The following is a 25,432-nucleotide window of genomic DNA, read 5'->3' as shown; positions in this document are numbered from 1 at the left end:
TGTGTGTGTGTGTGTGTGTGTGTGTGTGTGTGTGTGTGTGTGTGTGTGTGTGTGTGTGTGTGTGTGTGTGTGTGTGTGTGTGTGTGTGTGTGTGTGTGTGTGTGTGTGTGTGTGTGTGTGTGTGTGTGTGTGTGTGTGTGTGTGTGTGTGTGTGTGTAAGAGAGGCTTGGGCCGCAAAGTGCCTCCAGGATCAGGAGGGAATTCTAGGGGTAGAGGAGGCCAGGAAGTCCTGGTATGTGTCTCTCTCTTCCCAGGAAAGGATCACACACACCATGCTTACCTGGCTGACGTGTCCTGGGGCTGCTGTAGGCCAGCCACTGTGGTGTAGGGCCCCGGCAGAACTGAGACTCTCTGGGTATCTAGAGCGGGCCCACTGCCTTTATGCTTTGAGACCCTAGGCAAGTTACTTCATCTCTCTGGATCTCAGTTTACCCACATGAGAAATGACAGATTTGATTGTCCTTTAAGTCCTTGCCTCAGACGGGTACTTATTCTGGAGAGCAAAGGAGCCTAGAGCAGGACAATTTGTGACAGGACCGGGGGAGGCCATGCAGAATGCTGCCCTCTCTTGCCTACACCTGCCAATGGGTGGCTTTGCCTCGCCTCTGGGATGTGTCTGTTCTCCAACCCAAGACGCAGTTGGAAAGCAAGGAGACATCAGTACTAAGAAACAGGAATTTTAAGCTGTTCACAACACCAGATGAGTACAGAAGTGTTATAAAGCAAGCAGGCCAAGGCCTCCCTCCTCTTCCACGTCTCAGGGTAGCAGCTTGTTAACGGGTTGATAGTTGCCCCTGCCAGATCCCTTCATGTGCTTCTCAGTCATTTAAATTGACATATAAATTTGTTCCCTTCCTTTTTTTCGTTTGCTAAAAAAGGGATCCTAAGATATATACCATTCTTTAGGTTTTTAGTCTTAATCCCATCTGTGTCAGTCCAGAAGGATCCACATATTCTTCTTAGAATAATAAGATATATGATTTCCTTAAGATATTCATATGACTGCATCGGAGGAGCGCATACCTGCTCAGGTAGCTACACACAGTGACACCTGAGCGAGAGGCTGAGCCCCAGGGAGGCCAGGTGCCCAGCAGCATGGCGCCTGGCAGGCACATGGGAGGCCCTTGGCACATACTTGCCGGGCAAGGGAATGAACAGAAATTCACTGAGGAATGGAGATTGGGGATGCTAGCCTTGAAAATGGGGCATCTCTCAATACCTGTCTTTCTGTATGTTGGGTTGTTTTTATTTTTTAAGGGATTCAAATCCATGAAGTCTGGCCATTTCCTTTTGTTAAACTGTCAGCGCTGAAGGCTGAGACTTCTGGGGTGGCCTCTGTATGGTGGGATTTGTCCCTTCAGGGTGACCAAGTTCTTGCTGATCTTGAGTCTTCATAGTTTTATAACTGGGACCCTGATTTTTCCCTGAGAAAAACACATGAGCAAATCACGTTGTTCTTGCTTTCTGTCCATTCCATTCCTGAAGGGCCCTGAACAAAAAACTGAAATTCAGGTCCTTGACCGGGAGTGGCATTTGAAACCTAGGCACATCATTCCCTGGTTATCTTAGGTCATTTTCTAGATAATCTGGAACAAAAGAACAATAGTCTAAATTTAAGAAATATACGTAGGCCTGTTACGTAGCCTCTCCAAGCCTTAATTTTCTCATCCATAATAAGGGGTTTAATAACACTAGTGTGTGGAGGGTGGGGGGATTGGGGTGATGATTAAATATACAGAGGGTACAAAAAAAGTATATACATTTGAAGAAAGGAAAAAACTATTAAAATTAAACTCAAGTCACATTTGACTTCTGCAATTACAAAAGGTGCTCGATGTGACTTGTATTTTTCATTATCAGTATATGCTAAGGTTTTTTTCCTTTCTTAACCTGTGTATACATTGTTTTGGCACTATCTATACATGTGTATATAATCTCTTTTTAATGCCGCTTTCCTAGGGGCTGTCCCTGCAGGCCTATCTCAGTATCATTTCAGCTTTTGTCTTTAGGTTGGACAGTGTTTGTGGTCATAAAGTTTTCAGGAAATAAAGCCCTTTCTGCTGGGAAGAGGGAACGGACACAAATGTGGATGCTGACGCGGGCCCGGTGCAGTGGCTCATGCCTGTAATCCTCGCATTCTGGGAGGCTGAGGCAAGTGCATTGCTTGAGCTCAGGAGTTCAAGACCAGCCTGAGCAAGAGTGAGACCCTGTCTCTACTAAACAAAAAAAAAAAAAAAAAAAGAAAGAATAACTAGCTGGGTGTCGTGGGAGGCTACTGTAGTCCCAGTCACTTGGGAGGCTGGGCCCAGTCACTTGAGCCTAAGAGTTTGAGGTTGCTGTGAGCTATGACTCCATGGCACTCTATGGAGGGTGACAGAGTAAGACTCTGTCTCAAAAAAAAAAAAAATGGATGTGGTCACAAGGTTGCAGCTGCAGCTCTAGGTTCTTGGTGTGACTATGGTGACCCTGCCTGTTCCTGTCTGTTCCCTTCTGAGTCAGACCTCAGCCCTCTGCAGCTTGGAGCCTGTCGTGGCTCTTCTGGCCACGCTGACCTTTGGTTTCTCCTCTCTTCCCTGTCTGTAGTTGTTGGAGTCAGAGAGCCCAAGTGCCACCATAGGTGTTTGCCCAACCATCAGACCACCGTCCAGAGCACCACTGTCCAATAGCACTTTTTGCAGTGATGGAGGTGTCCTACACTGCCCAATCCAACGTGGTAGCCACCAGCCACATGCGACTGAGGGGCACTTGAAATGTGCGTAGTGCAACTGAAAAGCTGGAGTTTTTTCATTTTACTTTATTATAATGAATTTTAAGGTAGTTTGGAGTCTACTTTAGGCAGGGCCCTGTGCTGAGAGCTAAAGACTCTCTCCCTGGACTCAGGCGCGCAGCGTCTGGGGGGAAAGGCGAATTGAGAGCTGGCACCAGGTAGCTTGATGGACGCCAGCCTGGGGTCTGCTAGAACCAGCAGGCAGACTCGCCATGGACAGTCAGGGAAAGATTGAGAGGGGAAAGGGAAGAAAGAACACACCACACCCTGCAGAACCCCCGGAGCCGTCCTCATAGTCCTCCGCGAGACTGGTGAGGAGACAGGTCTGCTCACGGAACTCTTCATACACAAAGTGTAAGGTTGGGATTTACCTGGGATAATCGGAGCGTGGCGGAGGGGAGGAAAAATGAGGATTGGAGTAGTTTTAAGGAAAATCAAACTTCTCCTAGCGAGAGAATAGATTCATATTGGGGATGTGCTGAGAGTTGGGAGTGAGGGTGCCCCCTACATGGAGGCTGGGGACCCAGGGGGCAGGGCCGGGGCTAGGAAATGACCAGGAGCCCGGGACATCTGGAGTCACTTACCCTGGCCATCTGTAGCCACCCCTCTGTTCCACAGGTTAACTCTAAAAATCACAGCTCCATGTTCTGACTGCAGCTGGGGAAATGATTTCAGAGTCTGCTGGCATGCAGCCATTTTTTTTTTCTTTCAGCAATTTCCCCATTGGAAGTTGTTAAAGGAAGTGGCAAGCGCTGGCCGGGGTTAGTTCTGGCAGGGAGCGGGTGGGTGCTGCGGAGTTGGGGATCCTGGAGAGACAGCTACAGGCTCCCCGACTCAGCTTGTGCTGCTGGTGGTTCCTGAATTGAAGATGCAGGCGGGTTTGGTAAGGGGTATTTACCGTGGCCTTGCCTGGGCAAATTTCTCTTTCTCCTCCGTCGTTGCACATTCACGTGTTTCACATGAGGCCTTATCTCAGTGGCAGGGACAAAAGCTACCTGCCTTCTTTCACCATCTTGGTTTCCACTGGCTGGGGGTGGTCATGGCTCTGTGTGGGGTCTGGGATGCAGGCTGGGGGAGGTGGGAGGGCATGTAAGGTCTAAATGGGAAAAGTGGCCTTTAATCAGCACGAATCCTGTGCCTTTGCTCTCTCCCTACCCCTCTTCCCCTTGGCTCCCACCCTCTCCCTGTGGATGGGAGTGCCATCCTTCCAGCCTTGCTCTTTGCTAACTGAGGGCCTGCCCTGGAAGCACCACTCACCCTCACCCGGCCTCCTGGGGGAGCCTCTGCCAGTATGTCAGCCCCAGCAGCCCAGGGATGCCTTGGTGCAGAGGAATTGATGTCTCAGCACTGGGTGTTGGATCTCAGTACCAGCCCAGTGGGGCTGGGCCACAGGGCTCCCCACTTATGATGGGGCAATGGAGGCTGTAGTGGTGGGCTGTGTCACCCAGCCAGCCAGGAGAGGAGCTGAAGTGGGAACATGGAAGGAACGGGGAAAGCTATAAAGCTGACATTTTGTATATCTCATCCTGTTTAATCCTTAACGCTTGGGGCTGGGGAAAAGGAAACTCCCGTTTTGTAGCTGAGCAAATCTGCAGCTCAGAGAAGTTGAGTGACTTATCAGTGTCACACAGCAAGCTGTTGACAGAGTCAGGATTCAAACTCAGGTCCTGGTAGCTCCAAAGCCAGGCTTCCTTCCTCTCCACAGTTTTGTTATCTTATATTTTAGCCAGAACAGTCCACTCTGGGATTACTGCATGTATTAATAGTTGTATAATTGAATTGACGGACTTTGTTTCATCCCCCCCCCCTTTCTTCCTTTCCCTTTTCCCTCTCTGTCTCTCTCCCTCCCTGTCCTTGCTCCTCTTGTTTCTTCTTAACTTTACTTCCACTCATTATGCACCCACTGATCACTTACCTGTGCCAGCCACCCAGATTAATGCTCACAGCAGGTTAATTGTCCCGGAGGCCTACAGCTGGTGGGATACACACGCCTACACATCACCAGGATGCAAAGCTGACTGATGGACCCAAGGGAGGGAGGGATGAAATGTGGAGAGGATCAGAGCTGGGGGCCTACTTCCAGGTTCGGGCAGCCACTCATTTATCCACCGAGTGCATATTTAGCGCCTGCTGTGTGCTAGGTGCTGTTCTAGGCTTTGAACCCAAGTCCCCGTCCCTTTGGAGCTGGGATCCCTTTCTCTAGTAGATAAGTAGTTCATTTTTCTGATCTTAAACCAAAGGTATTCTCTTTTCAGATTTCAGGGTGGAGGTACCCTTGGTTTTTAGAAATCTGAAACATCATGGGCATGAGTGTCCTGCTTAGGCCTGTACTTTTTGGCATTTTTGATGAGTCCTTTGGATTTCTGGGCTGCCAAGTCCAATGCAAACTGATGAGACTAAAAGCACCGTGTGGGCAGAGACTTGGCAGTTCCTTCATGGCACCATCCCCAGCGTCTGGGGTGTTCTTGTTGAACAAGTGGATTCAAGTAAGAGTTCTGGTCTCTTGGACCACGGTGTGTCAGGAGCACTCCCATCTGGGCCAGTGAAGGTTGCACTGAAAGGACCTCTACCGAGACTGAAGATGGGGTGGCCGCTGGTGACCTGGGCCTCCTGAGCTGTTTCTGGTTTCCATTGGTGACAGCCTGCACTTGAACAAGAGTGTGTGCCTGTGTGCCGAGCCTCTTCCTGGGACCACTCGGCTCCTGGACTGTCAGCTTGTGTTTGTCCCATCCTCCTCTGGGTCCACCTCAAAGCAAGATTGTTCTAGAACAGATCTGGCTAGCCAGATACCACCAGGAAATTTTTTGTCAACATTGTATTGTTTTACTTATTATGAAGCAAGAGTCTCTTCTCTCATCCTTTAAAAAAATAGTAGCATGTAAATTTTAGTGGCCCCTGCTCCCAGCTATATGCCTTTGGGCTGGCTGCAGGACTGGAAAGCAAGATTGGTTAAGAGTGACTTCTGGAAGTAGGTGGCTCAGGTCCTGGCCTTAAGAGAAAAAATCCTGACTTTGCCACTAGCCGCCAGCGTGACCTTGGACAAGACCTTTAACCTCTTTGATCCTATTTGCTTGTGTATCAGTTGCTGTAGCTAGAAACTCAGGAGTCATTTCTGATCCTTTCTTCTTCCTCAGCCCCCCACATTCAATCACCTAGCAAATCCCACTGGCCTGGCTCTGTTTACAAATACAGTAGGTCTAGAATTCATCTGGGCCTTTATAACCACTTCTGCCTCCTCGTCCTGGCTACTGCTTGGACCTCAGCACTGCCCACACGTTACTCTGTATATCCACTCTGGCCCTCTCATTTATTTTACTCTTTATAAGCCAAGAGTGATTTTTCCTAAAACTCAAATCCAGTCATCTCACGTTTCTGAGTTAAATCCTCATCGGTATCTTGCTATACTCAGCGCAAAATCCAAACCCCTCACATTACTGCGGAGTCCCCGCAGTGTCCAGCATCTGCCGCCTCCTTCCACGTCATCTCCTGTCGCTCCTCATTTGGCCACTGGCTGTAGAATGCGTCGGACTATTTCCTGTCTCAGCCCAGGGCTTCTGTATGTTCTGTTTCCTCTGCCTGGAAATTTCTCTGCCTTCACGGCTAGCACCATCTCATCCTCTGACCAAGGCCTAGAGGTCAGCTCTTTCGGGAGTCCACCCTGTCTGAACTGAGATGCCCCCATAGCCAAGATTCATCTCAACATGCTCTTTCCTCTGTAGCAAATTCAAGTTACAAATTTCAATGACATATTTTAGTTATTTTTAATTTGTTTTTTTATTCTGTGGTTCTTAGTAAAATGTAAGCTCTCTAGGAAAAAGACTGTATAGTTTGTTCAGTGTTGTATTTCCAATGCTGAGTAAGATGCCTGGGACATAGCAGGTATTTGGTACCTATTTGTTGAGTGGATGGATGGATAAATGGAAGAATGACCTGGTCTGAGGCACATAGTAAGCTCTTACTAACTAAAAGCTAAAAGATGCAAATAGTCGTCTCCTAGGCAGAACTTTTCCTTAGCAAGTTCAGATATTAATTGGCTTAAAACAAAGACTTCTTGGTTTAGGTAATACAAGTCCAGGGAAGTCTGGATGCAGGGACCTCTCAGACAGACTTACTCTGCCTGGCATGTGTGAAGGGCACGAGCATCTAATCCTTGCTCCCTTCCGCCATCGTCATTCTGCTGGTGAAGAGCTGCTTCCCTGAGAACCGCAGCTGAACTTCAGTCTCAGGGAGGACTCTGGCTTTGGTCCATGTTCATCCTGTGACCCCCCTGCTGGACTAGGAGGATGGAGAACGCCAGTTGGCTCAAAAGGCTTAGCCTTGGTGTAGGAGCCTAGGAAGCCAGGGCCACCTGCTCTCAGGAAAGGGTTCCTGGAGGAAAGAGAGTCCTGCTGGCAGGAGCAGAGGCATATGAACACACATACACACACACACACATGCGCCCATCAGATCACAGTAACAGGGGCTACTGTGGAACCTCCCCCAGATGTCCATGGAGGTCACTTGGGGAGGGTCTTAAGTGATCATTGTGCCTCCATTTCCCATCAGGAAACAGAACTCTTGTGTCTGGTGGGGCAAAGGGCCTCTGACTCGCAGATGGCTTGTCAGAGGCTTTGCAGCTCCCCAAAAGGGGTTCGCAGAGATCATGTTTCTGGAATATAGTAGGTGAGCCCCTATCTCAGGATTTTAGAGTAATAGTTCTCATTTTCCTCACCATGAAAGTAATAAATGTTCATCTTAGGAAATATAGGAAAGCGGGCGGCGCCTGTGGCTCAAGGAGTAGGGTGCCAGTCCCATATGCCGGAGGTGGTGAGTTCAAACCCAGCCCAGGCCAAAAATCACAAAAAAAAAAAAAAAAAAAAAAGAAAAGAAAATACAGGAAAGCAAAGAAAATAAAAGTCTTCCCATAATCTTACTCTGAGACAGTTATTGAGCTCTTGGCTTTTTAGGTTTTTTCTTAACACCCAGTAATTTATACATATGCTCATTTTCAAAATGGGGAAAGTATAAAAATTATAGAAAACAATAGTAGCTACTATTTATTGTTGGTTTACACTGTTATCTTACTACCTGAACGAAACACTGTTAACACTTTGGTCTATTTTGCAGCCATCATCATGTACTGGGCTTTGCTTCTCTATGTATTTTATTCATGAATTTATGCTCCAGTTATTTAGTGAGCACTGCCAGTGTGCCAGGACTGGGCTGCGAGCTGTACACGGAGTGTCTCATTTAATCCTCCAATAACCTTATGAGGAGGCAATGCTTTTATCCTCAGTATACAGTAGAGATAGAGAAACTAAGTGACTTTGTCAGGGAAGTCAGGGTTCAGATCCAGGAAGTCTGGCTCCCAAGCTGGATCGTGAAATTCTTTCTCTCTGGCTCGCTGTAAGTTTTCATAGATAGAACAGTGTTGTGCACAACTTCTGCAATGCCTGAGCATCTTTCTTTTTTCTTTCTTTTTATTTTATTCTCAATTTTTTTTAGGGGGGGGATTCATTGAGGGTACAAAGAATTAGGTTATACTGATTGCATTTGTTAGATAATGTCCTTCTTATAATGGTGTCCCTTTTTTCTTTTATTATTATTTGAAAGCAACATTTCCTAAATTTATTAGAAATGTCCATTGTAGGAAAATTTAAAAATACAGAAAAGCTCAAAGCAGAAAACAAAATCTCTGCATGACCCTGCCAAGCCCGACAGTCAGCACTTAACTTTTTTTCACATATATTTTTTTCCATTAATGCATACTCAAGTTCATGGTTTCTGCTGTCTATTTCTAGGAGTTCTGACAGTGAGGCATTCTGTTTAACTGCTTTCTTGTGTGCCATCCAGAGCATCTGCTGTGCCTGGGGGCTCTCCCCATGGTGTGATGACCACCCACTCCGAGTGTGAGAGGCTGTAGGGGTTGGGGGGCAGGTAGAGTTTATGTCGGGGTGAGGGTTCCCCCAGATGATTCACTGCGAGGAGGGAGATGACCAGGCTCCTTTTTGACTCAGATCTTACTTTTTGGAGGGAGGCGTGAAGGTAGGGGAAATGCCTCTGTGGCCAGTATCCTGGGCACCAGGTCCCCAGCCCCCTGCTGTGAGGCCCACCAGACCTGGCGTCTGACACCCAGCACCTGCTCCGAGAGGTATGTGCTGACTCCCCAGCTCGCAGGCACAGACTATTTTTGGCTGCAGTGGCTGTTCACTACTAGTTGTGAAAACAAACTCCTCGCCCTGCCTTGTTCTTCCCTGGGACACTGCTCTGGGGGCCGGGGCTGCCAGAGACCCTGGACTGAGACCTCATCACCATGCATTGCCTGTGGAGCTGGGTGACAGCCAGGGTCTCCAGAGGCACAGAGGCCCCTCCGCCTGTGAAGCTGAGGGAAGCCCAAGGCCTGAGCCAGCCTGAGCTGGAGGGTCATGAGGTAGGCCCGGGCCCAAGAGTCCTTTCCATGGCTCCCCAGAATGGCTGGCTGCGTGTGGCTGGACTCTAAGCCCTTGCTTTGCTAACTAGCTCTAGAGCACTGTGGAGAAATCTGTGTGTTGGGGTAGAGTGCTTCCATTTCGTGATTCTATTCCCTGTCTTGTGATAAAGTGGCTGGGAACAATCAGCCTTGTCCTGAAATGGGATCTGTCCCACCCTCCTGGTGAATGGTGTTTGGTCTTTTCATTATCATGATTTGAACAGGACACACACACTGGGCTCCAGCTCGCTGCTCTTACAGGGAGCCTCAGAGCAAGAGGTGTGTGGGCCGACCCTGGCCTGCCTCCCGGTACTTCTGACCAGCAAGGCCAGGGACACCAGTCCATATAGAGCAGCGGTTCTCAACCTGTGGGTTGTGACCCACAAGAACTGTATTAAAGGGCTGCAGCATTAGGAAGGTTGAGAACCACTGGTATAGAGAGGGTGCTGACTTTGGGACCAGGGTCCACCCAGCACCTGTTACTTACTTTCTGTGTCTGAAGGTGAGTAACAATCTCTCTGAGCCTCAGCTGCTCAGCTACCAAGCCCAGGCCACTTACCAAGTGGTGGTAGCACCAGTGATTATTAGACTGGTTGTGAGGAGAGGAAGTGTGTCGGGAAGCCTAGTGAGAATCAGTACACCGTACACAGCCCCAAGTGGGGCTTAGGCCTTGGCTCAGAACCTGGGCGTTTGGGTGTAGCTGGTGATGTGAGAATCTGCTTCTTCCTTTTAAAAAGAAGGAAAGTATGCACTGTCACCAAAGCAGGGATGAGTAGAAGTGGACAAGAACATGGACTTGAGGAGTTCTGTCTGCACAGTATCTTCTAATCCACCAAGATGTTAGGGATTTGCTAGGCTCCCAGTGAGGCCAGGTGCTCAGAACACCACTCCTTCTGGGTGCATAGTGCTCTGGGCATGTGGCTTGGCATTGCTCGGGCAGAGGGAGGCGACTCTAAGGGCAGACCTTAGGAAATCCTCCCCTCGACTTCCTTCTTAGACCAGTTCAGAAAACCTAGAAGGAATGAAAGCTTTACATCAGGATAGGGAATGTCCCCCATGGAGACTGCTGAGGTCTCCCATGGGCACATGTATCCTTGTGTTGGTTACTGGAGGGGGTGCCTGGACATCTGGTTCTGACACCGTTGCTTTGGGTGAGCCAGGCATGTCTCCTTCCCTTCTCTGGGCTTTGGTTTCCTCCTTTCTAAAATCAGTGTTGGACTAGATGGTCCCTAAGGTCCCTTTGAAATCTGTCTTTGACCTTGGCAAAGAAATGGTTTCTTCTCGACCTCTTGAGTATCTCCTGGCCCCTTACATGCCCTGAGAACCTGCTAGCTATGGCGATGGGCCCCCCAGCTTGGGTCCTGGCTGTCTGCTCAGGGGCTGTTGAGTTCCCATAGCTTCGAGGCCCCTTGCCCTTGCAGCTGTGTGACCGGAATTATTTTCAGGGTTTCTGGAAAAGTACAGAGAGAGGCTGCCCACTGGCAGCATCTCCTGAGAGATCTCTGTCTCCTGGCTGGACACCCGTGGGGCGACTGAAACAATGCAGCCCTTGTCCTCAGGCCGAGGAGCTTGGTGCCCAGGTCTCCAGCTCTGGGCTTGCTTCCTGCAGGCTGGTTCCTCCCACCTGGACAGACAGGTGGACTGCCCCCGTGCTGGACACTGGGGGTGGGGGGAGTCTGCGATTTGGCTTCTGGCCCTCCTGGGGACCCACCGGCTCTAAGGCTAGTGCTCAGAGCCCTGCTCACAGTCTGGGCGTGCTCTGGCACAGTGGCCTTGCCAGCTGGATGCAGAACTCTCACCCTGCATGTGTGCAGGAGGCAGAAGCGGGAGAAGAGGAGACCTCTGACAGTTCTTTGCTTCATGGAGAGGAGGAGAGGGAGGATTGAAACAGGGAGATGCTGGAAATGTGGCCAACCCAAGAGCCCTGTTTATTTCAGCCTGTGCCTTGGTCCGTGGGAGAGTGAGGGTCCCACATGGGCAGATACATTTCAGACCAGACCTGGCTCCTGGCACCCTCTGCAGAGGATTAACAGCATCCCAGCTTGCCTGTTGTCACAGCTCTGCCACTCCTTAAAGGAGAAGTGTCACATCATGTGCCCACCCTCCTCTGTAGCCCCTTCACTCAGCCGCTGCCCTGGGGAATGGGGGGAAGGCCCCTGAACCCGTCCGTCTTCCTCAGCTCTGGCCCCTCCCCACGGCTCCATTCTGTGTGGGGAGGAGCTTTCCCATTTGCCTGTTCCCCAGAAGCCAGGCGTCACCCAGGGGTTAATGCAGCTCTTTGGCTACTGGCAAGCCTGCCCTCCTCCCCAGTCCCACCCAGACCCCAGTCTTCCTTTTGAATGTTCTTTTAAAAATCTTTGAAATTTTAATGTATTCTTTTTTTTTTTTTTTTTTTTTTTTAATAAGGTCTTGTTCTTTTGCCTCGGCTGGAGTACAGTGGCATGATCATAGCTCACTAAAGCCTCAAATTCCTGGGCTCAAGTAGTCTTGCTTGGCTCAGCCTCCCGAGTGGCTGGGACTACAGGTGCACACCATCACACCCAGCTGATTTTTTATATTTTTTTGTAGAGATGAGGTCTTGCTCTTGCTTAGGCTGGTCTTGAACTCCGGGCCTCTAGTAATCTTCCTGCCTCAGTGCCCCAAAGTGCAAGGATTATAGGTGTGAGCCACCGTATCCAGCCTATTTTAGCATATTCCATTTTTGACCCAACTTTTAGTGTGGGGTCTTGTGGATAATAGTCTTTATTTAATTATTTAATTTCACACGGGGCAGATATCCTGGGTGTAGGGAAAACTACTCTGTAGAAACCTGTCCAGCTCTCTCCTCTCTCCATTTTCAGAGTAGCACGTGTTTTGGGAAGAATTAGCCGCCAGAGCTGGGGTACATGTGTGTTCCTCTAATGCAGGATGTGTCTGGCCATTTTCAAATGGCAGCCAGAAGCAGCGATTTTAGAAATGTGTGTTGATGACGCAGAAAAGATGACAGAATGCAGGCTGCCTACACGGCATATGTGCTCCTGCCGCCTGTGTGCTGGGGGTTGCACAGGGAGAGGACGCAGCAGCAAGGGAAGTGAGAAAGGAGAAGCAGCCAGGCCCAGAGCCAGCAGGACGCGAGCCCTGCTGAGCTAGAGTGTGTTTGTTGAGTGGCTGAGTGAGCCACCAGACTGGAGGTTGCCATGCTATGACTGCACTGCCAGAGCTCACTCTGACTGGGTCAGGGTGGGGTGGTGTGATCTATAATGCCAGTGGCTGCAAATAAACTCTGCCCCAGTAAAAGAGCTTACTTCATAGAGCAAGGCAGTGGGCATCAGAGCAGAGCGGGCTGGCTGCTGGCTGTGGGTAGAGTCAGCCATGCCCCAGCCTCACCCATCGTGCTGTGTGGTCTTGAGCAGGTTATCCACCCTCTCTGAGCCTTGTCTCTCAGGGTGTTATGGGGACTGCATGTGCTGACCTCTGTGGTTCATCCAGCAGGGTGCCTGGCACCCGGGATGTGTGTAATTGGTGTTCAACAGTCACCCCTTCTCAATTCCCTCTTGTCTCTCCCTCCCCTTTGACCTCCACTCCTGCAACCTTGATGTGCCAGTACCCTGGGCCAGAGGCTGCAGTCCCTGAAGGTTTCCAGCGTGGCTCCCCACTGTGAGCCACCACATGCCTCATGGGAGGGGGAAGGAAGACATTGGGATAGAGGAGGGGACATCTCCTGAGACATCTGTGAGTGTGGGCCTCCTGAGAGGACAGGCAGGAAGCCAGCTCCAGAGCACAGCCCCACCTGGCCATATCTGCCTTCTGAACAGGTGTCCTCAGACCCTTTCTGCCCTGGGCTACTTAGGCCAAACTTTAGGTCCCACAGCCTGTCTGCCCTTGAGGTCCCCACCCCATGAAATTCTGATTCTGTTGGTATGAGGTAGGCCCCAGGCAGTTTGATCTTTTTTAAAGTTCCCCAGGTAATTCCAAGGGCACAGGCAAGCCTGAGAGCCACTGATCTGATCTAGCCAAAGCCACTCATTTAATAAATGAGAAAACTGAAGCTCAGAGAGGGGGCAGGGCCTTGTCCAAGGTCAAGGGAGCCACGTTGGCTCCTTCCTTCACTGCTGGCTGCCTGGGCAGTGGTGTCTAGAAGCTGGGGTTTGCTCTTGAGGAAGAACTGACTTCTCCCAGGAGGGACTTTGTTGTCCTTATTTCCTGAGGTGGGATGGTGAAGAGGCTGGGCCCAGAAGTGGCCCAGGAGCAAGGCCATGATCCCCAAATTTTCTCCAGCCCTGGTGGAAATCCCCAGAGGCTGCCTGACCCAGGCCCTTGCTGCTTCAGCCCCTCCTCTGCCTCCCAGAATATCTGACTATTATTATCCCTGTCTCACTCCTTCCTCTCCCCAGCCCCAGCGGTGGGGGGCTGGGGGGAGGAACATCTGTCAGGTGCTCCCTTGCCAATTAGAGGCGTGCAGCTCCCATCCTGGGCTGCCATAGAAACCCTCCCCACTTGCTCCTCTCCCTCTCTCCCCAGGCCCCCCCAGCCTCAGAGAGGTATACAGGGGTCTGTGTTACTACCGCCCATAGGGCTCTGGAGATCCATTTGGCCCCTCTCCTGTAACCAGTTCCCAGGGAAGTGTCTGTGGCTGAACAGCCCTGGCCCTCTTATGAGTCCCCAGCCAGGGAGCTGGAGGATGCAACTGCCTACACACTGCAGGGGTCCAGGCCCTGCAGGTGACCGAGGGAGCAGCCTTCCTTTGAAATGCCAAACAGAAACACAGAGCATGACGTTGCTTCTCAGTCTTCCCTCAGTCCCAAATTCTGGTGGTCCTGGCATCCTCAGTCCCCCTGACTGACCCCCATTGAATGTGGCTGTGGCTTTCAGTGTCAGCTGGCACGGTTTCTAAATATAGCTCCAGGCAGCCCTGTGGCTGCTGGTAAGTCCCAGGATGCCACTTGATACCTAGCTGGCCCTAAGCTGCATGGCCTGTGACGCCTGTGCTGAGGGGAGGGGACAGCCGTGTGTGATGAAGCCCCTCCCCACCTTCCACTGTAGAACAGGGAGATCAGCAGTCACCCACTAATGTCACAGCTGAATTGTCACAGATGGGGAATGACGTCAGTGTTCAGTATGACCCTGTTCTCTAATCATCATCAGAAATAATAACTTACTGTCACCTACTGGAAAACATACATCATGGTCTGAGGCTGAGGTGGGCAGCCAGGGTTTTCCGCCCTGGTACTCTGCTCCCTGTTCTGGCTGCCCCCTCTCATGTACTCCCAGGCGAACCCAAAGCTCACTGGAGCCAGAGGTGGGCATCTCTCACAAGAGTCTGGGTATCCACATTTCCCCTTCTTGGTTTCTAGCTCTGTATTTTATTCGTTAGACAGAAGCTGGGGCGGGCAGTAATTTTCCTGTAAACAGAATTGACTCTCAGCCTTCAGCTCTTTTCCAGAACTTCAGGGTATGGGCAGAGAGAGGGACACTTTGCCCTTGGCTTTGAGACAACTTATCATCCTCTTTGTGGCGCCAGGGTACTGGAGCCTCCCAGACCTGAGGAAGTTTCTGAGTGGCTTTACCTGTGAGTTCACCTTCAGCAGGTGGCAAAACTGATTCCCTAATTTGTTGTGATTTGCTCCTCTGGTTTATTTTTATTTATTTTGTTTTTTTGAGACAGAGCCTTAAGCCGTTGCCCTCGGTAGAGTGCCGTGACATCACAGCTCACAGCAACCTCCAACTCTTGGGCTTAAGTGATTCTCTTGCCTCAGCCTCCCAGATAACTGGGACTACAGGGGCCCGCCACAACACCTGACTATTTTTTGGTTGTAGTTGTCATTGTTGTTTGGCAGGCCCAGGCTGGATTCGAACACGCCAGCTTTGGTGTATGTGGCTGGCGCCTTAGCCACTAGAGCTACAGGTGCTGAGCCTGTTCTTCTGCTTTAAATAACTTTCTAACTCAAACTTGGTTGTGCCTGTCCCTGTGGGTGGGCAAGTCACTTGCACCTGTGAGGTCTGAGAGTGCCAAGTTGCTTTGGGGTTATTGTTGAGTTATACTAAGAGATAACCAGGGCCACTGCCGGGGGCCAAGGTCACAAGGCCTGCTAGGGAGACATCTAGCTGGAAGCCCGCCAAGAACACGCCTGCGTCCTGTACCTCCCCCTCTTAATTAAATTAACTTTGGGTCCCAAGGTCAGTTATAGGAGTCAGACCCAGGCCCTCTTTTCAGACCTCACTGAGAAGGCCTGGCCACAATGGAGTACTTGATGCTGGGCCACCAGGCCTCTCCTTTTGCCTGCAGAAATAAAGCTATAGAAGTCACCTATCAGATCCACCTTCAGAAGGCATCTGATTCTTCCTATAATGTCCCCGTGCTTGGTGGTTTTGTGTAACCCATTCACACAATTTGTTTTGTCTGTACAGATTAGAATTGGTTGCCACATGTAAAAACCAGCCATTTAAAAATAAACTCAGGCCCAGTGCAGTGGCTCGTGCCTAGAATCCTAGCACTCTAGGAGGCCGAGGCAGGGGGATCACCTGAACTTGGGAGTTCGAGACCAGCCTGAACAAGAGCGAGACCCCATCTCTACGAAAAATAGAAGAACTGAGGCAAGAGGATTTCTTGAGCCCAAGAGTTTGAAATTGCTGTGCGCTGTGATGATGCCATGGCACTCTACCCAGAGCATCAGAGTGAGACTCTATGTCAAAAAATAAAAAATAATTCACGTTTCTTTAAAACTGGAAGGTGTGGTGCCCTTCATCGCCTGTCCCCGACCCCCAACCCTGAGTGAGGACAGAGGGTGGGTTTGTGGTTAGCATTGCCATTGCTGCTGTTGGGCTTCTTGGCCAGTTCAGAGTCAAGAAAAGTATTTCTAGCACCTGTATCTCCCTGAAAAGATAGATCGAGGGGGCTGTCCCTGATGGTCTTGTCTCTTCCCAAGGCCTGGGTCTGAGGCTTTGTGTTTGTGGCCCTTGTACCAGGTGGCTTGCTTGGTGACTGGCAGGTGACTCCATTGACTGCAGCTTCTGAATAGGCAAAGGTGGTCCCTGCCCCAGTTCAGTAGTTCAGCCCTGCAGGGAGGAGGATTGGACAATGGGAGGAACAGTGGCTCGGAAATAATAATCATGATATTTGGTGTTGGATGGTGTGCTAAGCTCTCTATAATTTCATTGATGTGGAGACGCATAGTTCACGGCCCAGACAGCAAGAGCTGGAAGGTCAAGTTACTTGTTTTGGGAGAGGATGGACAACCCTCTTACCCCAGCACCCCTGCCTGCCCCCACCCCCAAGTTTGGTCTTGCAACCCCTTACCTCTGGTTTGTGTTAGAGCATAGAGAGGAGGCAAGGGAGGGAAGTAAAGATGCCTCCCTCCTTTATTACAGTGGGGTAAATGGGTCCCCAAAACTGCAGAAGCAAAGGATACTCCCCAGCTAATTTAAAGCTCTAGGGAATACCTTTTCATTTTTTTCATTTTTGAAGGGAATAGACTTGAACATATTCTTTCTCTTTGTAAGGAGGTCGCTTCACTTGCTTAAAGAACAAAGAACATACTATTTTAAAGAACAGATTTTTCAGAAAGTGGGTAGAAATTAACTTATTTGAAAAAATAATCTCTCCCAAACAGTGGCTGCTGCGTCCCAAGGCTTTGCCACGTGGAGCGATTGAAGATTTGAAGTCGGCCCAGCCCATTGGAGCTTCACTTTTGGCCCAGCCATTTATTGGGCCAGAGGAGGTCTTTGAACCTCAGAAAAATGGGCTTAATGCATCTATTAGTATTTGCTGAATTGTTCAGAGTGGAGATAATGTACAGCACTGGGCATATTATGTTAGTGAATAATTTGTAATCATGGCGTAGTTATTGTGTTTAGGAAACTGAAAATTGTTATGGTTGAAGAATAAAATAAAAAAGAAAGAAAACAGGGCCGCGCCTATAGCTCAAAGGAGTAGGGCACCCCATATACCAGAGGTGGCGGATTCAAACCTGGCCCCGACCAAAAACTGCAAAAAAAATAAAGAAAGAAAGAACACAACCCCTGAACCTATAGTTGGGTTGGGGGTCGTGTTTCTGAGGCCTGGCTCCCTGCTGGCCACCGTCAAACAGACCTCTCATCTTCAGGTAAAACCACTGAGTCATCCTGGGGGTGGGGGATGTGGGAAAACTGCTGAGTCGTCACAGCCGTGGGAAAATCAGAGTGTGTGTGGGGGGGGCGGGGGGGTCAGGGGGAAGTGAGCCACAAACTGAAGAATTTCAGTCAGAGAAAAGGCGTGTACGGCAGGGGGCTGTTTTGTACAGTTGTGTTAGGTGAAGGGCACTTTTGTTCTTGCCCTGGTAATATTACCAAGTTATTTTTCTTAATAAAATGAGAGAAAAGATGTCAAAACCAAGACACTGTTACTGAATAAAAGCTTCTGCCTGGGGCCATTGATCTAATCAGCCTGCTCTGGGCTGTTGCTGTCAGTGGTTTCCTGTGATGCTTTAGTTTTACCATCAGGAAGGGTTCCCGACAGTCAGGGTCTGGTCAGCCAATGTGGAATTTCTTGGTACTATTACGTGTCTGGTTTCATTTTGGTGTAAAATGTGAAATTCTTGTCCACAGCCCGGGGGATTGTAGAAATATGCTAACATGATACAGAAGGAGAGGAGTAGGCTGGCCTGCTACCCTCAGGATGCCCAGCCAGTATCTTCTCGGGCTCACTTTTGACACTTGAGACCCAGCAAAGATTTACAGCTATGAATAGACTGACAGTGAAATTACTCTTTAACATCAAAAATCCACTTAGATTCTCAAGAACTCTGAGCTTCACAGGGCTCATAAAGGTGCGGGAGGTATGGCCTTCCCTGTTATAGAACATCTGGAAATATAGAAGGGGTAAAGAAAATAAAAAAGCTTGATGTGATCCCTTACCTCTTTGAATTCTCTCTCTTCTACCCCGTATCTCATCGCATTATAAGGACTTGTTTTTATGTCATCACCTCCCACTGGGCTACAAGCCACTGGAGGCCAGGGACATGTCCTATTGGTCTTCATATCTGTTCCAGTCACATGAGGCTCAAAGGAGTCAGACCTGGGGGGTTTCTTCCCACCTTGATGAGAAGAAACAGCACAAGCTTTGAAACCGGTTGGCCTTGATTCAAATGTTCATTCTTTGTATTAGTTTTCTATTGCACAACGAATTTAAAGAATTTAGCAGCTTCAAACACCACCCATTGATCAGCTCATAGTTCTGTAGGTGGAAGATGGAAGGGAGGGATACAGGTGGACTCCGCTAGCATCCCTGCTTAGCTTCTCACAGGCCTTCAGGCCATCCTTTCACTTGGAAGCTTTAGAGAAGAATCCACTTCCAAGTTCATTCAGATTATTGGCAGAATCCAGTTCCGTGTGGCTGTAGGTCAGACGTCCCTACTCCCTATCAGCTGGGGGCTTTATCCTAGAGGCCACCCGAATTCCTTCTCTTATAGCCTCCTCCTCCTTCAAAGCATGCAGAGTCCTTGTCAGGCTGCCAGCCTCTGAAGACCTCTCTGCTACTAGCCAGAGAAAACCCTTTGCTTTTATCTTTTTTTTTTTTTTTTTTTGCAGTTTTTTGGCCAGGGCTGGGTTTGAACCTGCCACCTCTGGCATATGGGACTGGCGCCCTACTCCTTTGAGCCACAGGTGCCACCCGAAAACCCTTTGCTTTTAAAAGTCTCATGATTCAGTCAAGCCTGCTTGGATAATCTCTTTTGCCACATATAGTAATCGCCCCTTATCCTCAGGGGATATGTTCCAAGACCCACAGTGAATACTTGAAACCACAGATAGTACCAAACACTATCTATTTTGTATAGATTTTTCCTATATGTACCTCTGATAAACTTCATATATTAGTCACAGTAAGAGATTAAAAACAACTAATAATAAAATAGAGCACTTGTATTGATAGACTGTAATAAGTGAATATAGATTCTCTCTGTTTCTCTCAAAATATCTGATCGCACTGTACTCACCACCCTCCTTGTGATGAAGTGAGATGATAACGTGCCTACGTGTTGAGATACTATGACAATCAATCTGATAACCGACATGGCTAAATGACTAACTGGTGGGGAGCGGAGACAGTGTGGATCTGCAGGACAAAGGGATGATTCATGTCCTGGGTGGGGTGGCATGAGATTTCATCCCTGGCTCAAAACAGCGGGTAATTTAAAACGTATGAATTGTTTATTGCGGGAATATTTGTGGAATTTTCCCCTTAATATTTTCGGATCCTGGTTGACCACAGGTAACTGAAGTTGCAGAAAGCAAAACCATGGATGGGGTGTGGGGAATACTGTACTGTAATATTATCAGGAGCAACACTGGGGGACTCGGATCATGGACCCCCTTAAAATTCTGCCTGCCACCCTCTTGCCCTTAGGGCCCAGCAACCTTGCCCAGGTGACATAACCTCTCAGTACTCCTTCCTTCAGCTGTCAGGTGGACCCAGTGGGAGGTTTTGACAGAGTCCAGTAATGAAGTGGTATCTCTGCAGTGCTTGGCAAGGGTTAAGTTTTTAATCCTTCCTTTGTTAAGCCAATTTTATTTGAAATCTGTCTTGTCTGATTCTAATACAACAGAATTGTAAAGGATCCTCTTTGTCTGAAGTACTTGTCACTCTAAAAACTTGTCATGGTTCATAATTTTTCTTTGTGGAAGAATAAAAAGAAGCAGGAGGGACACAGCGTGCTTGCATCACAACCTTTTGGGTTTTTTCTTCTTCCCAGCCCGGACTCCCTTCAGCTGCTGTCTCTGGGAGCACTGAGGGTGGGGATGAGGGCTCTCTGCCTGTGTACTCAAACACGTGGTGGCTCTGGTGGCAGCAGCTGGCCCCTGCCACTCAGCAGGAGGCCAGCCTGAGGGGGAAGGGGCTCCCGGTCTGCTGACTGTTCACCCACCTCTCTGCCTGTCCCTCTGTGCCCCTCAGGAGATCCCCCGGGAGCTCACGCTGGATGACCTGCTGGAGATGAATGAGGCCAAGGTCAAGGAGACGCTGCGGCGCTGTGGGGCCAGCCCCGAGGAGTGTAGCCGCCTGCAGTATGCCCTCACCTGCCTGCGGAAGGTGACAGGCCTGGGTAGGTGGGGCCTCCCTCTCCCTGCACCCCAGCCTGGCCTGGTTCCCTGGGGGCCAGGGCCTCTTCCTGCACTGGGCAGTAGGGTGGGGAAGTGTGGCTCAGAGTTTCTGGGGCAGCTCACAAAAGCCAAGATAGGTGTTTAGAAAGCATGGAGGGCCTGACCCGAGAGGGGGCTCCCCTAGGGCCCTTAGGGCTCTGGATTTGGGATGGTCTGGCCAGCCTGAACCCTAGGAGGCGTTAGTGATTGTTAGAAGTTCCAGGCCAGCCTTCTGGGTTGGCCCTGTGTGATTTTCTCCCACTGAGCTCCATGTACCCTCCACCAGTTTCCTGTGTTCCAGCCCCTAGACCTTGCCCCACTTCTCCTAGGCCTCAGCTGTCTGCACTCTGTGCTCCAGAAGCACATGCTGATGGGCGCTTAGCCTGAGCCAAGTGTGATTAGAAAAACTGTGTGTGGCTGTGCAGCAGGCAGTGTGCACATGGCTCTCCCAGGCAAAGCACATAATCTCGGCATCACCACGAGGTCCTTGGGAATTACTCCTAGACGGTCTAAATCTTGTCTTGGAAATAGCTTCAAATGCCTGACTTAATGCTCCCGCTACTACACAAGTAAGGCATTAAAATGAACCTACTGAATGGAGTTAGGGCCATTTTTTTAATTATCTGAGCCTTTTATCTCCAGCTGCCTGAGGCTTAAAAGGAGGGCGCTGAGGTTTATATTCTGCTTGATTGTTTTCTTCCTGGAGAGGATTGGGTTTAATTTCTTCTCTGTATCAAGTCCTGTCAGCACAGAGCAGTGTGGGGAGTTTGACTTAGTTCAAAAAATCTTGATACCCTAGGCCTCCCTGCCGGCTGTGCTAAAAATAAAAGTAGCAGAGGCGTGGCCAGCATTCTCATCCCCACATCTTATAGAGGAGGTGACTCAGCCCAGAGTGGGGATGGAGCTTGGTCAGGGACACACAGCTTGGTCAAACCCACACTTGCCACCCAAGCCGAGATCTTTGGGTTAGCCTCTCAGCCCTCCCTCCTTCCCGTCTTATGCCTGGTTTTTATAGAATTGTGAAGGAACCATCCATCTGTTGAGTGGCGGTGACCTGTCTGTGTCATGAAGGTTGCCATTGGCCTGTTCCTAGGTGCCACCATAAAGAGAACACTAATTTATTAAGCAACTACTGTGTGCCAGATATCTCTCTCTCTCTCTCTCTCTCACACACACGCACACGCACACACTGTGGCCACACCCTATTCAATGGTGGTGCAAAGCTCATATAGCTAAGGCATCTGACTATTGGCAGCTCTGGGTGAGTCATCTGGGATTCTACCCCCTGCAATGGGGCAGAGGCAGGATTTGAACCCAGAGGGCGCTTTTTCCCCTTTGCTCAGGAAGAGGCCCCTGGGGAAGGGAATTTTTCCAGGTTTCTTCTCTCTCATCTAGTCTCAGCTTGTGGTGTCTCTGCATGCACAAGAGAGTCCTGGCCGCATCATAGTCCAAGGCACAGGCCTTTCTTCTGCACAGCAGTGGTCACACTTCATGGGTACCTGCTGAGGACTGGGCAGGCACAGTGATCTGCTGTCTCTCGGATCGGGTAGTCAGAGCATCTTTAATGCACCCCGGTAGGGCTTGCTGAGAGCAGTCTGGGCACAGCGAAGATGGGCTGTGGAATGCCTGGGCCCAGCACTCTGTTCAGCCACTTAAACCTGTGGGACCTTGGCCAGTTCCTTCACGCCACTGTGCCTCAGTTTCCTTACCTGCAAAATGGGGGTAATAACGGTGCCTCTTTCATGGGGTTGTTATGAAGATGAAATCAGTTAAGGTCAAGTGATTAGACCAGAGCCTAGCACATAGGAGAGGCTCTTTTCAATATTAGGTCTATAGGGTCATAGAAAATGTTGATGTTATTTCCCTGTGGTCTCCGGTCTTAAAGAAGGTGAGTGAAGGATGGTTCTCTGTGCTGAGGAGCAGGGTCCCCATCCTTCATCCTAGCAGACATCACTAGTCCATCCATGAATCTGCTGCGTGACTCCAGCATCATTCTCCAACAATCCCTGCCAGTCGACTACTGCTGGCACTCACATCCCTGCACTGGCCCAAAGCGGTGGTGATTTAAAGAGGCAGTTTGAAGACTTTAGGCTTATTTCCTTTGGTGGCAGACTTGAAACTCTTCCATCCACTCAGCAAGAAACATGTGTAGCGTTTAGTGCCTCCAACAGGCCAGTACATACCGTAAGCTATGTATAAGCTGCAGCGTAGGTTGGGCTGCAGTTCCAAAGGAGCAGGTGGTACAGGAGCACAGAGACTGAGCACCCACCATTCCTGACAATGGCCTGACCACCTCGGAGGACACAAAGCTTGTTACCCTCCATTCCGTTCATTGTGGGTTATTCAAAATCAATGGCTTTGCAGGAGGGGGCCTAGTGCTGAAATCGAAGCGTTCAATTCCCATCCTACCACTTTCTCAGTATCTGTGGCCTCTCTGAGCCTCAGTGATCCCCGCTGGACACTGGGGAAAAGAATGAGCATCACCAGGTGGTGGAGGGAGGCAGGACCCATGTGGTTCCTGGGAAAGGATTCCAGCATGGAAGCTCATTTTTTCTTGAGGCAAAATCTACATTTTCTACTCATTGGTAAATAGGAGGGGAGAGAGTGGGGTGTGTTCCCTATAGCAGCCCTTTGGACCTCTGCAGAGTTCCTTCTCCCTGCCCTCAACCCTTCTATACCTTCCCATCTCCCAGAGGGTCAAACCCAGCGTCCCTGGTGAGACATTCCAGTCCCTTCCTGAGAGGTCCCAGCTGGGTGACCCCTCCAACTTCCTGTCTTGCCTCCCCCTGGCTTATGCTGACCTCTGAAGGCCACCACACTGTCATTACCAGGAGGTGCCATGCGCTCTCCTACTTGGCGTTGCCATTCCCTCTGCCTGGTGTCCCTTCTCCACCTTCTTTCTGACTGGGCTCAGCCCAGGTGCTGCCTCCTCTAGGAAGCCTTCCCTGACCAACCCCCAACTCCTCCACAGAGTCCCCATGTGCCTCTGTCCTAGCACACAGCACACTGTGTCTGTCACTCCCATTGGACTCTTGGAGTACAGGGCCTGGGTCTTTTTTATGCTGTTCACCCAGCATCCAGCATATGCTTGAATGAATGGATGTTCTGTGCCATTGAATTTGAGCCCCACAGCTTCTCAGGGTCTCAGGGCCCAGGGCAGAGGGTCATGGCGGGAACAGCCTGAAGTCACTCGGGCTCCTCTCAGAAGGAAGTGGCTGTTGATCCCTTTCTACCTGGATCTTTTTTCACAAGCCTTAGGACAGTTTGCTATTAGAAGATCAGGGCAGCCTCTTTTCCTGACATCTGAATTTTCTGAAAATGGAAATTTCCCTTCCTTTACACACCCCAGCTTGCCTTTCCTTACTCTTAAAGATCAGTCACCACTTTGCTCTCTGAGGTCACCCACTTATGGGGTGGGTTTCCCAGTGTTCCCCCAGGCCTGCCTGTAAGAGCCCTGCCCAAGCCATTTCCTCTCTGATCCTGATTTTCCTCCTTCTATAAAAGAGAGAGAGAGGTCGAGTATCCCTTATCTGAAATGCTTGAGACCAGAAGATTTTGGGTGTTTTCCAGATTTGGAGAGATTTGCATTTATCAGCCTCAATAATCCAAAAATTCCAAATACTCTAGTGAGTATTTCCTTTGAAGGTCTTGTTGACACTGAAATAGTTTCAGATTTGGGGGCATTTGGATTTTCACATTAGGAATACTCACCTATAGTAATACCTGCCCCGTGGTCAGCTGAAATATGTGGAAGGTAGTATATGTGTGTGAGAAGTATTTATAAGCCAGGTAAAGGCTGGTACATCTTCATGCAAGGTCTTTAACCTCTCTGGCTCCTTGTCATTACACCTATAAGTGCCTTCTGGCCCTGACCATCTGTGACTCAACTTCTTGTCCTGCAGGAGGGGAGCACAAAGACGACTCAGGCTGGAGTATGTCAGATGCTCGGCGGGAAAGCTCCTCAGGGCCTTCTACGGACAGCCTCTCACCAGCCAGCCTGCCCTGGCCCCCGGGGAGCTCCCAGCTGGGCAGAGTGGGCAACAGCACCCAGGGTCCACGCTCCGTCTCCGTGTCAGCTCTGCCCTCCTCGGACTCCCCCACCCCTGGCCTCAGTGAGGGCCTCTCGGACACCTGTGTACCCCTGCATGCCAGCGGCCGACTGACCCCCCGCGCCCTGCACAGCTTCCTCACCCCTCCCACGACACCCCAGCTGCGCCGCCACTCCAAGCTGAGGCCACCGCGGACGCCCCCCCCACCCAGCCGCAAGGTCTTTCAGCTGCTGCCCAGTTTCCCCACGCTCACCCGGAGCAAGTCCCACGAGTCCCAGCTGGGGAACCGCATCGATGACGTCTCCCCAATGAGGTGAGTGCTCCTGCCAGGCAGTTATGGAGCGTTTTGATGGCCATTTCCTCAATATAAAGACACATAATAAAAAGATCACACAAAATCAACCAGTATAGGAGCGTGTCAAGTAAAAAGTAAAAGGCCCCCCTATCTCTCAGTCTAGTCCCTGGACTCCCTTTGCAGTTTGGGCAGCATCCTCCTAGATGTCATCCTGTGCATACCCGCATGTGAAAAGATGCTGTGTGTCAGTCAGGGGAGGCTGGATTATGCACAGTAACAAGTAACCCCTAAACCTCTGGGTCTTAAAATAACAAAGATGTATTTCTCAGTCATGCTACCTGTCCGTTGTGGGTCAGCCTCCTGCCTGGCTCCCGGCCTACACAAGAGCCACTGGCTGGAGTGTTGCTGGGTGGCAGGAGGAAAAGTGAGTTCTGGATACCAGGAACTGGGAATTGAGTACTCTCTCTAATGACATTCACTCATAATCCATAAGTCTGCATAAACAAGGGATTGAGAAATGCAGTTTTCTCATGTGCCCAGAAGGGGAAGAACTGGAATTTTTGGATTGAAACCACTAGTGACTGTCAGCTGCCACATGCTCTGTCCTGGGTCTCATTCTTTCCACTTACCTTGATATCTCTCAGACCATCCCATCAGTGCATCTTGAAATGCCTTGCCCTTTTATTTATTTTTTGACTTAGTTTTTTATTTCTTTTCTTTTTTTTTTTTTTTTGAGACAGAGTCTTACTATGTCACCCTTGGTAGAGTGCCATGGCATCATA

General features: G+C 49.9%; 1 protein-coding gene across 2 annotated transcripts in view; it reads left to right on the top strand.

Moving 5' to 3' along the window:
• The window catches only part of KSR1 (kinase suppressor of ras 1), a 166,289-nt gene that overhangs the window by 98,096 nt on the left and 42,761 nt on the right, over window positions 1–25,432 (top strand). For both annotated transcript variants that reach the window (XM_053569144.1, XM_053569143.1), the window contains exons 3-4: window positions 20,122–20,269; window positions 24,209–24,668. In XM_053569144.1, the coding sequence (XP_053425119.1) occupies window positions 20,122–20,269; window positions 24,209–24,668 (608 nt within the window). The remainder of the gene's footprint in view (window positions 1–20,121; window positions 20,270–24,208; window positions 24,669–25,432) is intronic.

Source organism: Nycticebus coucang, chromosome 18 (assembly GCF_027406575.1).
Source record: "Nycticebus coucang isolate mNycCou1 chromosome 18, mNycCou1.pri, whole genome shotgun sequence".
Lineage (NCBI taxonomy): Eukaryota > Metazoa > Chordata > Mammalia > Primates > Lorisidae > Nycticebus > Nycticebus coucang.
The sequence above is the reverse complement of the archived record's forward strand: the minus strand, read 5'-3'. Positions and strand labels throughout refer to the sequence as shown.